This window comes from Apium graveolens, chromosome 3, assembly GCF_009905375.1.
Source record: "Apium graveolens cultivar Ventura chromosome 3, ASM990537v1, whole genome shotgun sequence".
Lineage (NCBI taxonomy): Eukaryota > Viridiplantae > Streptophyta > Magnoliopsida > Apiales > Apiaceae > Apium > Apium graveolens.
This window is the reverse complement of record NC_133649.1, coordinates 297,109,433-297,123,442: the sequence shown is the minus strand read 5'-3', so window position 1 is coordinate 297,123,442 and position 14,010 is coordinate 297,109,433. Positions and strand designations below refer to the sequence as shown.

The window sequence follows — 14,010 nt, the reverse complement described above, 5'->3', positions numbered from 1 at the left end:
TTAAGTCTAAGCCAATTGGACTCATAAATTGCAAAACAACAAAAGTGAGACTTTTTTTTTACTTCAATGGAATAACTAATAAACAATATTAACAATTAACTACTTAAAAACAAAATTTTTTTTTACGTAATAATTAATTATATTCACCAAAGTTGCTTCATTTAACATTTTCTTAAAGTTATAATATATTTGTTCATATATTTATTCCCAACCGCGCTTCGATTTTTGCACTTAATTTATTTATAAGCCTACATACTTGACACAGTAAGAATTTTATCGGTCATATGTTATATGGCTATTTGTATAAAGGAGACAAGGTATTTGAATTTCTTTCGTCTCCTTTATTGAACAATTTCTCGAAGAAGACAAAAGAAATTTCAAATACCTTATATTTCGAAATTATGCGTTGAGAAATGCTCAAATTTGTAATTAGACTCAATAATTTTATATATGACACGAAAACAAGTTATAAAATAAATTTATGCAATATCTAATAATATTCGCTACTTAAAGTGTTAAAGTTCTAATTCTGATATGTTTTTATTAAATTGTTAATTTTTAGTTTAAAATTAAAATATTAATATTTCTAAATAAACACTTTACATAATCTCAATTTATTCAATGTAAATAAATTGATAATCATTCTTCTTTGATAACTTGTGAAAGAGTCCCCACAAATAACCCAAGTATGCCAACAAATAATTAAAGATGAGCCAGAGCCCAATAAACATTCGACCCACAGACAACTCTTGGCTTTATTTCAGAGCACGTGAACTGAGTTATATTCCCTCCTTCAGATTTTAGAGAGCTGACTGAGAGATTGAGAAAGAGAAACATAAGGCAGGCAAGGGAAATGGCTGAAAGGGATGAAAATGAAAGAAAATATGCTCAGGAGTTTTAGATATTTGAGCAAATGTCTAATGAACTAAAAGGTAAGGGGGCTGAGTAGATTATATGAAAATGAACACTTTCTTAATATAAGAACTCATAAATTTGCAAGATACAAGATTCATTTGCTTGACAGTTACTCATTAGCCGATTGACTCAGACTGGTGGAAACTCTAAGGGGAACTGAGATTATTGAAGAAATTAAAGTTTTAGTCAAGCTCAAGTACCTAACTAGAAGGGAAACTGGTTATGAGAAATTTAGATAAGTCATGTAATTCAATATTGATTGTAACTACAAGATGTATAAAGTTGAACTTTGTAAATTTGTCAGTCTAATTGTATTTGATTTTAGCTTGGGGTTAGTTTTGTTATCAGGCATGAATTTGTGACAAATAATCTTCTCACAAATTGGGGGTGATTGTTGTGCAAGACATGCCTGTATATAACAAGACTAAGTCATACTGACAGCCCTAACAATTAGTTGTATGATAATCTAATAATGTATTCTGTAATTGTATTTTTTGAGTTTGTAAAAATGTGTAGTATATTAGACTGGAAGATTTTTCTGTGAACAGTCTTCAAGCTAAATAATAAACTCTAGAAGAAGATCAAATCCTGATCATGTCTCATAAAGAAGTATAGAAGCTTGGATATGAATAAAGCTGTTTTAAGAAAAATATTCTAAGCCAAATATCGTCAAGTCACATATTAAAGGATATCGAGAGTATGTCGAGAAGTCCAAAATGGCTTGTCGAGAAGTCACATGAGATATCGATAAGTTAATTTGCATGTAGAAATCTCAGATATCGACAAGTCATAAAGTCTATATAGAGAACTGGAGATATCGACAAGGTATTTTCTCATGTAGAGATCTAGAGATATCGACATGTCAAAATCTTCATGTAAAGAACTCAAGATGTCGACAAATCAAAAGCTTATGTATAGAACTGGAGAAGTTGACAAGCTATTCTACATATCGAGAACTGGAGACCTCGACAAGTCATTAACACATGTAAAGAACTCAAGATATCGATAAGTCATTTTACTTATCAATATGTCACGTCTCTACAGAACAAAAGAGACATCGAGAACATATCTCATAATTCAGAATGCAGACAAGTGGAAGATTCAAGATTATCAGTCAATAAACAATTCTATCACTGAATTGGAATGTCTACAAAAGAAATTTAAAAAATACAAGATCAAGGGTCAAGATTCACTGTACAAAGGATGGTCACAAACCTACAAGATTCTGCACGATTTACTAACACCAGAAATTAAAATAGACAAGATAACTTTAGAAACCGTGTTTGTACATTTTAGTGAAAGTTTTGTAAACCCGTGTTGTTGGTCTATAAAGCATGCACATGTGCTTAGTTTAGAAGTTATCATACATATCTAGAAAATATCTTGTATTACTCTCAAGATTTGTAGCCGAGTTCTTATTTTTAAAAACACAAATTTGTAGCAAACAGATTTGATTAATAAAATTAAGTGAATTTTTGATAATTTGTTTATTTGCTTATATTTAAACAATTTATATCTATAAGTTCATATATGTTTTGTTCAATTATAAGCCAAACACTTTCCAAGTTAATTAAAATCTAAAGAAACACAATCACCCTTCTCTATGTTATATTTCATTGCACTAAATATCTAAAAATACATAAAATAAAATATGAAAATTAGATCTAATAAAAATAACATCATGTAGTTTGTAATATTATTTTATAAATTATTTATTTCTAAATTACGAAAATTATGATTAAAAATTATGATTAAAATATATAATAACTATTGTTTACATTATATATATTCGTCAGGTCTATGTCTTATCAATATTTTTCATAGTTACACTAGCTAAAACTACATGTCTTCTTTTATTAACTTTGGTATATCTAACTGTCAATGTACATCATAGACGTTAATAACTATGGCGAAATTTAAAAAAAAAATAAGATTTGGCAAATGCAAAATATATTTTTATCGGTTAAATATCCTACACTCTTTTTGTAAATTTAAAAATGCAAAAAACAATTTAATTAGAATAAAAACAATATGTGTGCATAACAAGATTTTATGAACATATATATGATAGTCAATTCAAAAATTATTACTCTTTAATTACATAATAAAATAAAATACAAAAATTTATAAAAGAACAATGAATGTAATAAATTTGATTAAAATAAATTAAAATTTTGATCTTCAATAATTAATAATTTTCCAGTTAGTTATAAGATATTCTTAATCAATATACAATGAACCCGATATATATAATCGAGTTCTTGAGTTAATCAAGATCTAAGATTATAAAAAATATAGGAGGGTTAACTCATAAATTTACAAAAAAATATTAGTAGTGATCAAATTGCAATAAAAAACGTATCGATGTTTCTTTACAAATTTAAAATTATTAAATACATTTTATCATATAGATTCTTATTCAAATTTTATTAAATAAAATAAAGTAAAAAAATTTGGTTCATGAAAACCAAATCCGTTGTTACAAAATTACTATAAAAATATTAAATGAAGCAAAAAAACATATTTTAACATTTTCAAATAATAAATTATTTATGTATATACAAAATTTTATTTGAGAAATAATTTCGGTGGAGGAATCGGTTTTTACGGTAGTTTGGAGTAATAACTAGACTAATATTTAAAAAATATCCAGAGCTGAAATATCTGAAAACACTAGTTGTCCTCATATTAATTTTTTAAAAAAGGATATATATGCAATTAGGAGAGTAATTTTATCTTTTAATCATATTTTTGCTCGATAAATTAAATAGCATTTTCCGATTTAGTCACGCGAAAATTACACAACCTTTTTCCGATCCAAAAACTGGAAACTAGAGGGTAGGGTTTGTTTACTTCAACTGTTTTCCAGAAAAATTTTCTAAGAAAATTGGAAAAACATGTTCAAATATAAATTTTTCAAAACAAAAAACTGAAAAAATAGAAAACACCGTTTTCCCGTGTTTTCTAAATTACAACTACAAATATAAAAAGTGTGGAAAACAATCTAAACCTATAAAAGTGAAAAATACGTTAAACACCTAACCGCCCGCTTGGATCTATCATTTACAAAAACATTTTATATTTTTATTATTTTTAACTTTATATGACTCATTAACAATTTTGTAAGTTTACTTAGAAAGTTAAAAAAAAGTAGGGAGTAAACAACCAATATATTACTAACTTAACTTATGTAACTTATAAATTTTCAACACTATAATACATATTTTTAAATTAAAAAGTATAATACATATTTGTAGTAAAAAATTTCAAAATAGTTTAATTTAACAATTATTTTGTTAGTTTGATTAATATTAATATTTACAGGGAGCTTGATAATATAATAACTAATAACTTATATGTTAGAAAAATAAAGAAGGGACTCGTGACTAGAATTTAGTTATGAGTTATTTCATAAAATATTATTCAAAAAATTTGTATATAATTATTAATTGGATTATTATTTAAAATCTGCAGTTTTCTTTTACTTTCTTTCCGGAAACAAGCTGAGGACGAAATGTATTTTTTACATTTTTTTCTTTTTTCTCCAAAAAAAGTTTCTGTCACACAGCGTAAAAGAAAACTCTGAACAAACCCTCCTCTTTTTATAAACACACCTAAACTAACACCTATCTCTATCTAAATATCTATAAAATCCCCCTCCCCAATAATTAGAACGTTGAAACCCTAACATCGATATTTTCCAGGTTCGTCTCCAAATTAATCTAATTCTCATTATTTTAATTCAATTTAAAACTTATGTATTCAAATTGCGGCCTTTTGTATTCAAATTGCTGATTTTGACCTAAACTCGTAAAGTTCGCACTGATACATTGCATGCTTTGTTTGTTTTTTCATAGCTTGTAATAATTATATTTGCTTGTGCTTGCGTATGTATTATCCCCTTTAATTCTTGTAAAAGATGATTCGTCCTTGTATGTAATTGATATTGTTAACTTGTTAGGGTTTGTCGAAGTCGAATGCTTTTTATTTGTGTGTATAGATCCTTGGTTGCTCACTCTATTTTTTTTAGAATCCTAGTTACTTGGCCCAACAAGAGTCCTGCTGATTTTTACTTAAACTCATTTTCCTGTTTTTTATTGGAATACAGTGGTCTCTTCTGGGAAAGATGACAGAAGCAAAAATCATATACAAAAGTATCAAAGATCACACAGATTTTCCGATAACGGAGAAGGCGGTTTCGGAGTCCCCATTAATGAAGGCTCGTTATTTGAAAGAAAAAGAGAAAAATCCTGAAAAGAAGCTATTTGTTTTCGGTATTCCTGGCATCAGCAAGCACATCTTATCCATTGTTGTTGCTTACTGTGAAAATAAACCTCAAGATCTTCGTTTATTATGGCCGTGGCACCCAAATGACCCTTTTGTTGTGGTTAATCTCATTCAGGTTGATTTCATTCTTTTCTGTTCTATTCCATTTTGCATAGTCTTTAAAAGATGGGTTGCTGCTTGATTGATACTTTTGTGTATCATAGATTTGACATTTGAGAGTTTCTAGGTCATAGTTTTTCATGCAGTTCGATGTTGTATTTTCTATTGACAGAGCAAGTATATTTCTTTTCAAGAACATTTATTAATATTCTTTGTATTTTGTGCCTTGTAGGAAACAAATATTGTGATTTGTAATTGTGCATTTAAACTACCTCTCGCAGCTCATAAAATGGAGTTATTTATCTTTTATTCTCTTTCTTTTTAGGCAGCACACTTTCTTATGATCAAAAAGCTCATGGATATGGCATGTCTCTTACTCGCGAAAAGTGTCTTCCTCGCGGAAATTGATGATTCTGGGTTTGTTATCACTAATCCCTATTATTATATATGTACAATTCTAGGATTCTGTACAAGTTAGTTAGTGGTTTGTTTCTCATGATCGTGCAATGCTTAGTTGGTTATGCAATTGACAATTTTGTTGTCTTATGTAGATTCTATAAGGATAGAGATGATAGGGATGATTGCAGCCACATGTTGAGGAGTCGCTCAAAAGACACATTTATAAATCACTCGGGTTTTTTAGATGTGCATTTTTCTCGTCTTGTTCTTAGTCAGCTGCATTTCATCAAAACATGGGTTTGTATACACATACACATCCTAATTCATACTTATATGTGTTTGTAATCATATTTGTGTTTGTTTTTGGCAGTTAATAAAATCAACATATTACATGTTTGTTTTAAGTTCTCACAGTTTTCTAACTTCTAATTCTATGCAACTTCCTGCGGTGTAAATTTTTTTATAAGACATCTTATGTTACTACTAAATTTCAGCAAGACGCTTTTGATAAGCATTTTCGCAAGATTGTGAATTTCAAAAACTTAGAGGAGCTGTTGGTGGACATATGCAGTTTCGAAGAGTTCATTTGTGCAGGTAATTTTTTTTTTTTTCAATGCATGATGAAACATGGCATATTAATGGAATTTTGTTAAATTTTGTTAAATTTTATCAAGCAGACCCCAGGGCAGCTTGTCGTATAAATGTTGGTGTAGTTCAGTTCCTTATTAAAATCCTGAACAACACTGATTATAACATAAACAAGAGGAATGACATTCAGGTTTGTTGTTAATGCATTGTGCACTTCTTTTTATTCTTTTAATTCATATTAAAGGGCACTTATGTGTGTAAGCACTTTTTTTCAGCGGCCAATTATTTCTATTCTCTCGCGGGCAAAGTTGAGTATATGGGGAGAACAAATGCAGATGGAATTGTTTCCGATACTTATAAAGTTTATGCATCATCCCGAGAATGGATTAGCAGTTTCGGTAATGTTTTACTAATTTAGTTTGTTGCATTCCATATATTCGTTTTGCATGTCTAACTTGAGATACTATCCACCTAAATGTGTAGGCTGTGATTGCGTTGACACGTGTAACTTATGATTTCCCCGATTGTATAAAAGTAATCATCGATTTGGGTGTTCTAGATGCTGCACATGAAGCTCTTAGCAATCATTTAGAGGTGTATTGGGGTATGGAACACTTAGCCAAGTTTTTGGTAACAATCTGCCGTGGACACAGTAGTTTTCCTTGCCTTTCCTCCGAAAAGGTTATTTGTTTGTTCACTCTTCTGTATGTTTGTATGTTTTTTCAGGACAACTGGTTATAGTAACTCTATTCTTTTTATTTTAAATCAACTCAGGTAGCAAACATTGTTACCATTTTAGAGAGCATCTGTCTCAAGTGGCCGTATCAGTATCGGATGGTCCACATATTCTCATGCTACGCTCTGTCATATCTTTCTTATGGAAGGTGTGTGGTACTTGAAGAAAATGTTTGGCAGAAGCTTCAGCAAAGACTTGTTGTTTATATCTCGTAAGTGGATTTGGTACTTTTCTCTTGTTGCCAAATTGAATTTTAATTTTTATTCACACTGTTTACTGGTGGTACAGTTTTCACGATACGCCGGGTCCTGAGTGTCGACTTGGAATTAGAGCAAGTGTGTCGAGAAAGGTAAATCTAGACCAGATGCTTGCTGGTTCTGCCCTTGGAGTAGTTGGTAATATTATGAGATGGGGAGATGATGACCAGATGCTGGTATGTTCAAGCAATAGATATTACACGTAATGAATCATTGTTAAAGTTCAAAAAAGCTTTGAAAAATTAAAATGTTTTTTGCATTATCTTCGGTCGTACCAGTTTATTTTGCAAAGCATGTTTGCAGTTCTCTCAGTAATCTTTAAAATAAAAGCTATTGTTTAAATATGCATTGTACTAGTTGAGGAGTATGAAATATCGTCTTATATGTAAGTTTAAAAGATGCGTCGGCCACTGCAGTGTTCTTGATGATACATGCTTATTATTTATTGTGACTTTATTTTTTCAGTCTTTAATTGAAGTTCCTCGATTTTGGAACTGTCTTAAGGGAATGTTATATTCTTTTGAGAATTTTCAAAAGGAAGCTTTACAGATAATTTCAAACTTAGCTGCCAAGAGAATACCGTTCAAGGTTGGTTTTTGGATCATGTTGTGCATCTTACTTAAGTTGATATATTGCATCTTTGCAACTATCTAATATCTTGACCGTAAATTACAGATAGATGCTATATGGGAGACGATTAAATCTCTTGGGGGGTGCAGTTATGATTTTGTGTCTGATGATGTGAGGATGGATGTTAGGATGGAGGCAGCTTGGGCAGTATTTAATATCATCAGTTCGAAATTTCTTGTTCATAATGGACTTCTTATTGACGAGTACCCTGGTTAGATTTATATTGAGTATATTTAATATATTTGGTTGGTTGTTAATTTATTTTGTATTTGTGTGCAACTTTCTTGAATCTTAATGTATGTTCCTCTCTTTTTCCAAACTGGATGTATGGATTTTGAGTGGTTAAATGAAATTAGTTTTTCCGGAGCTTATCTAGGTTGTTGAAAGAGTAAAATCTAAGACTATTGATCTCTGTTCAGATTTTCCTAATTCCCAGTTTCAACTTTCAGGTCCTTATCATTCGATTGTTCACCATGTTATCAAAACCTGATTAATATAATATATTGTAGGAACCCTTAGTCACTTAGTCTTTTCTCGCAATACAGGTATTAACATTATATTGATATTTTTGGGGTTACATCTATTCAGAGAGAAAAATAGATCACTTGATTTAGTAAAGTTGAAGGTGCGCAGATAAAGTAGTCCTTTCCAAACTTGTCTGATATAGATCTTGGGAGCGACACATAAATGTCATCAAAATCCATCTTTATTACTCTGTATGAGATCACCGCAACAAATTAGTAAAATTTAGAAGATAAACAATATTGGTTTTTGTGCAGTCTACGGTTCTATAGAGTCAATACATTATATCAAATAACCTAAAGATGTGAAGAGTGAATGTAATAGATGTGTGAAAAATGCTTCATTCTGTTTCCCTCATATTTATTACATGTTCTAGAAAAAGATTTAAGCATAATTTTGAATGTGATTCAACCTGTTCTGTGTTTGTATTGGTGTATTGGTTCAGCTCCTGTTGTCGCTAAGATTTGATAACTTGTTTGTAAAAACAGTTGAACGTTGAAGGCTTGAAAAGAGTGAGCATGTGGCGGAGTGGCATAGCAGACACGAGATTGGATTAGATGGGGAAATGTTTTAGATACTTGAAATGTTGTTTACTTGATTTTATTTGTCTAGTATTAAGACTGTTTGATCTGACTAAGTTCATGTCTTTTGTTCCAAATACTCAGATTACAAGACTATTTTACTGTGAAATGTATTTGGGCAATTATGATGTTTTAAATCAGTATGTAAAGTGGTCAACTGGAAGTTCACTTTATTCCCGAACAGAACAGAGGAGTAATTTTTATATTTAACTTTTAGTTCTTTTCTTAAGATTATGTGCTAGGATGAAATCACATGTGACATGAGCGTAAAGTTGAATTTCATATTTAACTAGATGGTACACTTAGTTAATATTTTTATCCAAGCAACAACAGTATCTAGCAACAGACTGATACTGGAATTTGAAGTAAGATTAAACTAGATGTCCTCGTCTCATTATGTAGTACCAGTAACTGAAGTGGTTTAAATGTGCAACAAATACTAAATAACATAACATAGTTCTGGGGACAGAAGGTTAAACATAAAATAGAAATGCAAACAAGCAAATGCAAAATAGACTCCCGTTTTTCATTTCTCTTTTTTTTTAACCAAATATACGAGATAATGTTATTCGAGAGTTCAAAGAATTGAAGGAGCTGAAGCGCATACGAAAAGAACCTCGCTACACTAGTTGGTTTTGTGGAGCAGATACAAGCTTCCAATATGAGGTGCGTACTACTGATCTGTTATTTACATTATTATTTTGGTTCGATTCTTTGAATCAGATGCACTTATTTATGATCATGCTTCAATCATGTTTCCTGCATATTTTGTTCAAGTTTTTTTATTTTTATGATATCTTAAATTATTGGGCTTGTATATCTTTTTCGTTTGTCAATCTTTATCCGTTAAAATGTCTTAGTCTTTTCTTGTCTCTGTTATATTTGCTACTTGTCTGGCCTTTTCAGCCTCCCCCGTCTGTGGTCTCATACAAGTATGAAAGTTTTTGAATTGTTATTAAATTATACGTCTGCAACTATTGTGCTTTAGTATATAAACAATTTCTTGAATTTCTATTTGTAAGATGGGATGTCAAAATCCCTGCTATTATTGCAAATATCGATAGCCATACTTTCTGATACTGGTCTTGGAATGACAATGTTGAGTCTTGGTCAGTTCCGGTTAGTTCTAGTGATGTTATACATCCAATGAAAATATAAAAGAAAGGATATTAGATTCCTTACACCTCCTGCAGTCATGGCTGATTCTTCTATCATGGCTGGTTTGATTTTGAAAGGAGTTTTTCTATATGTTTCCATTGTTCAGGTAAGGTAAGCAGTGCTCAAACCTACTTTTTTCAAGTTATTGTAACGCTATGCCCTCGCAGTATCCTAGTTCAGTAGCTTTACTTACATTTGGTCTGTGTGCATTTTTAGGCAGCCTCTCCTCAAGGAATTGTCCCTTTTGTCTTTGGCAAGGAGTACAATGTCCATCCCGACAAACTTAACACCGGATAAGATGTTAAAATTTGATGATGAATATTGTGCTTATATTAGTTAACATTCAGTGCGCGTTATTTTGATTTATGAAAAACCGTTATTTTGATGATGAATATAGATTCCAATTTTTTTTTTTTTTTTAATAAAAAAACCCGGCCGTTTGAAGGATTTTTCGCATATCAGTAATGACAGTTGACATGTCTATGTGTACAAGGAGAATAATTATTATTTAGCTTTAATTTTTAATAAATATGTAAAACACTTATGGGGAATATAATGGTGAATATTTATATAAACAATGTGATTTGATATATATATATATTAATTTGTCTTTTTATCCTTGAAAAAAAAGAAGTAAAAAACGGAAAAAGAAATTTTAGAAATTTACCGTTTTATCCCTGCAAAACATGAGGCCAAGTTATGTTTTAAGTTTTTAAATTTTAAATTTTAGCGTCCAAGTGAGTATTACGGTAGATAAGAAAAGGTAAAATGGTGAAAAGTAAAATGGAAAACAAGACAGGTTGATGTAAGGCAAGTAAAGTAACAATCATTTTGCATTACAAGCTCAGTTGAGTTAGGGTTTTATTAGAAAACATGTCAACTGATTGGAATGAGTGGAATGAGTACCCAGGCTTCGATGAAGATGAAACTACTGAAGGCCTGGATTGGGTGCTAAGAGAAGAAAAAGATGATGGCTTGGAACAATATGCTGATGGTGGTGCTTATGGTGAATATGCTGGGGAATCACAAGTTTGGGGAAATGAAGATGATGAAAAGTTTCAGAATTTAGGGCTCAATCTTCCTAAGACGAAAAAGAAGAAGATCAAAATTACACCACCCAAAGAGGAAAAGGTTTGTTGGTACATGTGCATGTATGTATGTATGTGTTTTATGGGTAATAATTAACTACTACGTTTTCTTATTAGCTGTCTAATCTTAATTAAGATTCCTTAATTAAGAATTAAGATTCCTTAATTAAGAATAATTAAAAAAATTCCCATTTATTCCTTACATACACCCCCCCTGGATCTGAATAATGTGCCTTTTTTTAGGATTTTCTTTTAATTAATTAGTTAACATTACAGTACCTTACGAATCATTAAGTGTGTTCCTATTTTTATCTTAATTTAGGTCCGTTATTAAGACTAATAATAATTTAAAAAAAATAATAAAAAAAAATCTTCCTATTTATTCCTTAAATCCCGTGGATTCTTAATATGTGTTGTTAGCCTTGTTTAAGGGTTGTTACAGTTCCCCATTTATTCCTTAAACCCTGTGGATTCTTAATATGTGTTGTTAGCCTTATTTAAGGGTTGTTACACTTAAAATAGCAGTTCCCCATTTATTCCTTAAATCTTAATTTCTGGATTTTCTTTTTTAGGAATTTTTAAAGTTTCTTTCTTTTTTCATGTGAATAATATTAGGGAAATTAGGGTTGTGCCTGGTTTTTAGTTTTTGACCTTGCATTATTATTATTATTATTATTATTATTATTATTATTATTATTAGTGGTATATATAACAACTTGTAAGTCAATTTTTTTCCCTCCTTTTAACAGATGTTCATCCTTCCTCCTATTGTCCTCAATGATGAAATGAAATCTGATACTTTGAATGAATTCTACACCAAAACTACAGACTTGATCACCAACCCTCGTCAATTGAATGGAAATCAAGTTCTGAGAGTTTTGAAAGGAAGGAAGTTTCTCCCTGACACACGAGGAGGAAAAAAAAGAGCTGCTGTTACTTTGATGTTTGTACCTCTTATTGAAGGTGACAATACATCATATCTAATTTTGCAAGCACACGACCTCTACACGGTTGGGTACGCAATCAAAGAACATTTTTATGTACTCGGTTTTGAGTCGAGTAAGGAGGGTGCTCTTGTGTTTCAAGCCTTAGACCGATTAGGTTTCCACGAGGATAGCACTGCTGATATTGAAGATGTGCTTACTTCTTACAAGTGTCTCGAGCCCTTGGCCAACAAGACTAGGGCGCAACTCGAACTAGGCCAAGCAAATCTATTGCGCTATTCTAGATCGATCTTCAATGCGAATTTGCATCAGAACATCTTCTTGGTTGCAGAGCTTGTGCTTTTCTTCACACAGATTATATGTGAAGCCCTTAGGATCTTTACTTTACTGGATCATATTGAACATTTTTCGGTCAACCAAGGGGAAGGTGTTACCACTCCTTCGCGGCTTATAATTATGCAGCACGGTTGGGGTATAGCCTCCAACCTTCTTCAAAGGGAAGCCGAGGGTGTCCCAAGATTCGAGGTTATGATTGAAATTGGTGGAGGTGCAATACATGTTCACACGCTGTATTCCATGTGCACGTGTCTCATTCAACATAGTAGAGATTTCCTGTTAAGAGATACAACCGAAGCTCAAGTAATGGAAGTCGGATACAATCTCGGGGAAGCATCCAAAATTAATTATATATCCCAGAATCAGGAGCTCTTGAATACTCGTAACCAATTTATGGGGATTTGACCCTTTTCTTTGTAATTAAGTAACCAATTTCTAGGGATATGACCCTTTTATTTACATTATTATTTTGGTTCGATTGTTTGAATCAAATGCACTTATTTATGATCATGCTTCAATCATGTTTCCTGCATATTTTGTTCAAGTTTTTTTATTTTTATGATATTTTAAAGTATTGAGCTTGTATATCTTTTTCGTTTGTCAATCTTTATCTGTTAAAATGTCTTGGTCTTTTCTTGTCTCTGTTATATTTGCTACTTGTCTGGCCTTTTCAGCCTCCCCCGTCTGTGGTCTCATACAAGTATGAAAGTTTTTGAATTGTTATTAAATTATTGGTCTGCCACTATGATGCTTTAGTTTAGTATATAAACAATTTCTTGAATTTCTGTTTGTAAGATGGGATGTCAAAATCCCTGCTATTATTGAAATATCGATACCCATACTTTCTGATACTGGTCTTGGGATGGCAATGTTGAGTCTTGGTCAGTTCCGGTTAGTTCTAGTGATGTTATACATCCAATGAAAATATAAAAAAATGGATATTAGATTCCTCACACCTCCTGCAGTCGTGGCTGATTCTTCTATCATGGCTGGTTTGATTTTGAAAGGAGTTTTGCTATATGTTTCCATTGTTCAGGTAAGGTAAGCAGTGCTCAAACCTACTTTTTTCAAGTTATTGTAACGCTATGCCCTCGCTGTATACTAGTTCAGTAACTTTACTTACATTTGGTCTGTGTGCATTTTTAGGCAGCCTCTCCTCAAGGAATTGTACCTTTTGTCTTTGGCAAGGAGTACAATGTCCATCCCGACAAACTTAACACCGGATAAGATGTTAAAATTTGATGATGAATATTGTGCTTATATTAGTTCACATTCAGTGCGTTATTTTGATTTATGAAAAACCGTTATCTCGGATATTAATGCTCTATAAATGATTTAGTTTCAGGGTTAAATTTGAAATGCCGATAGCTCTTCCCGTTACATTAGTTTACTACATCTTGGTGATGGTGTGAAACTGAACCCCTCTTCTGGCTGCTGTCAAAAACAGGTAACCCTTTTGAAATTTCATTA

The 14,010-nt window shown here is 31.4% G+C and overlaps 1 protein-coding gene across 4 annotated transcripts; it reads left to right on the top strand.

Moving 5' to 3' along the window:
• Window positions 1-4,485: 4,485 nt before the first annotated feature.
• LOC141713707 (uncharacterized) lies at window positions 4,486-13,044 on the top strand. 4 transcript variants are annotated; one of them, XM_074517247.1, is made up of 15 exons: window positions 4,486-4,619; window positions 5,024-5,317; window positions 5,627-5,718; window positions 5,853-5,997; window positions 6,195-6,294; window positions 6,378-6,478; window positions 6,564-6,686; window positions 6,772-6,969; window positions 7,063-7,235; window positions 7,313-7,457; window positions 7,747-7,869; window positions 7,957-8,122; window positions 8,922-9,680; window positions 11,083-11,303; window positions 12,010-13,044. In XM_074517247.1, exons 2-13 carry the CDS (start codon window positions 5,042-5,044, stop codon window positions 8,930-8,932), a joined length of 1,653 nt encoding a protein of 550 aa, XP_074373348.1. In that variant the 5' UTR covers window positions 4,486-4,619; window positions 5,024-5,041; the 3' UTR covers window positions 8,933-9,680; window positions 11,083-11,303; window positions 12,010-13,044. The 4 variants fall into 4 exon arrangements, with proteins under 4 accessions (XP_074373348.1, XP_074373347.1, XP_074373346.1 ...); XM_074517246.1 differs by having other exon boundaries at window positions 10,389-11,303; XM_074517245.1 differs by having other exon boundaries at window positions 8,922-11,303.
• Window positions 13,045-14,010: the final 966 nt, after the last annotated feature.

Excerpts from the sequence above, each read along its gene's own strand:
- LOC141713707 (XM_074517247.1), top strand. The coding sequence starts at position 5,042 with ATGACAGAAGCAAAAATCATATACAAAAGTATCAAAGATCACACAGAT. Across the intron at positions 5,719-5,852 it reads GCGGAAATTGATGATTCTGG|ATTCTATAAGGATAGAGATG; the intron begins GTTTGTTATCAC and ends TGTCTTATGTAG. Across the intron at positions 6,479-6,563 it reads ACAAGAGGAATGACATTCAG|CGGCCAATTATTTCTATTCT; the intron begins GTTTGTTGTTAA and ends ACTTTTTTTCAG.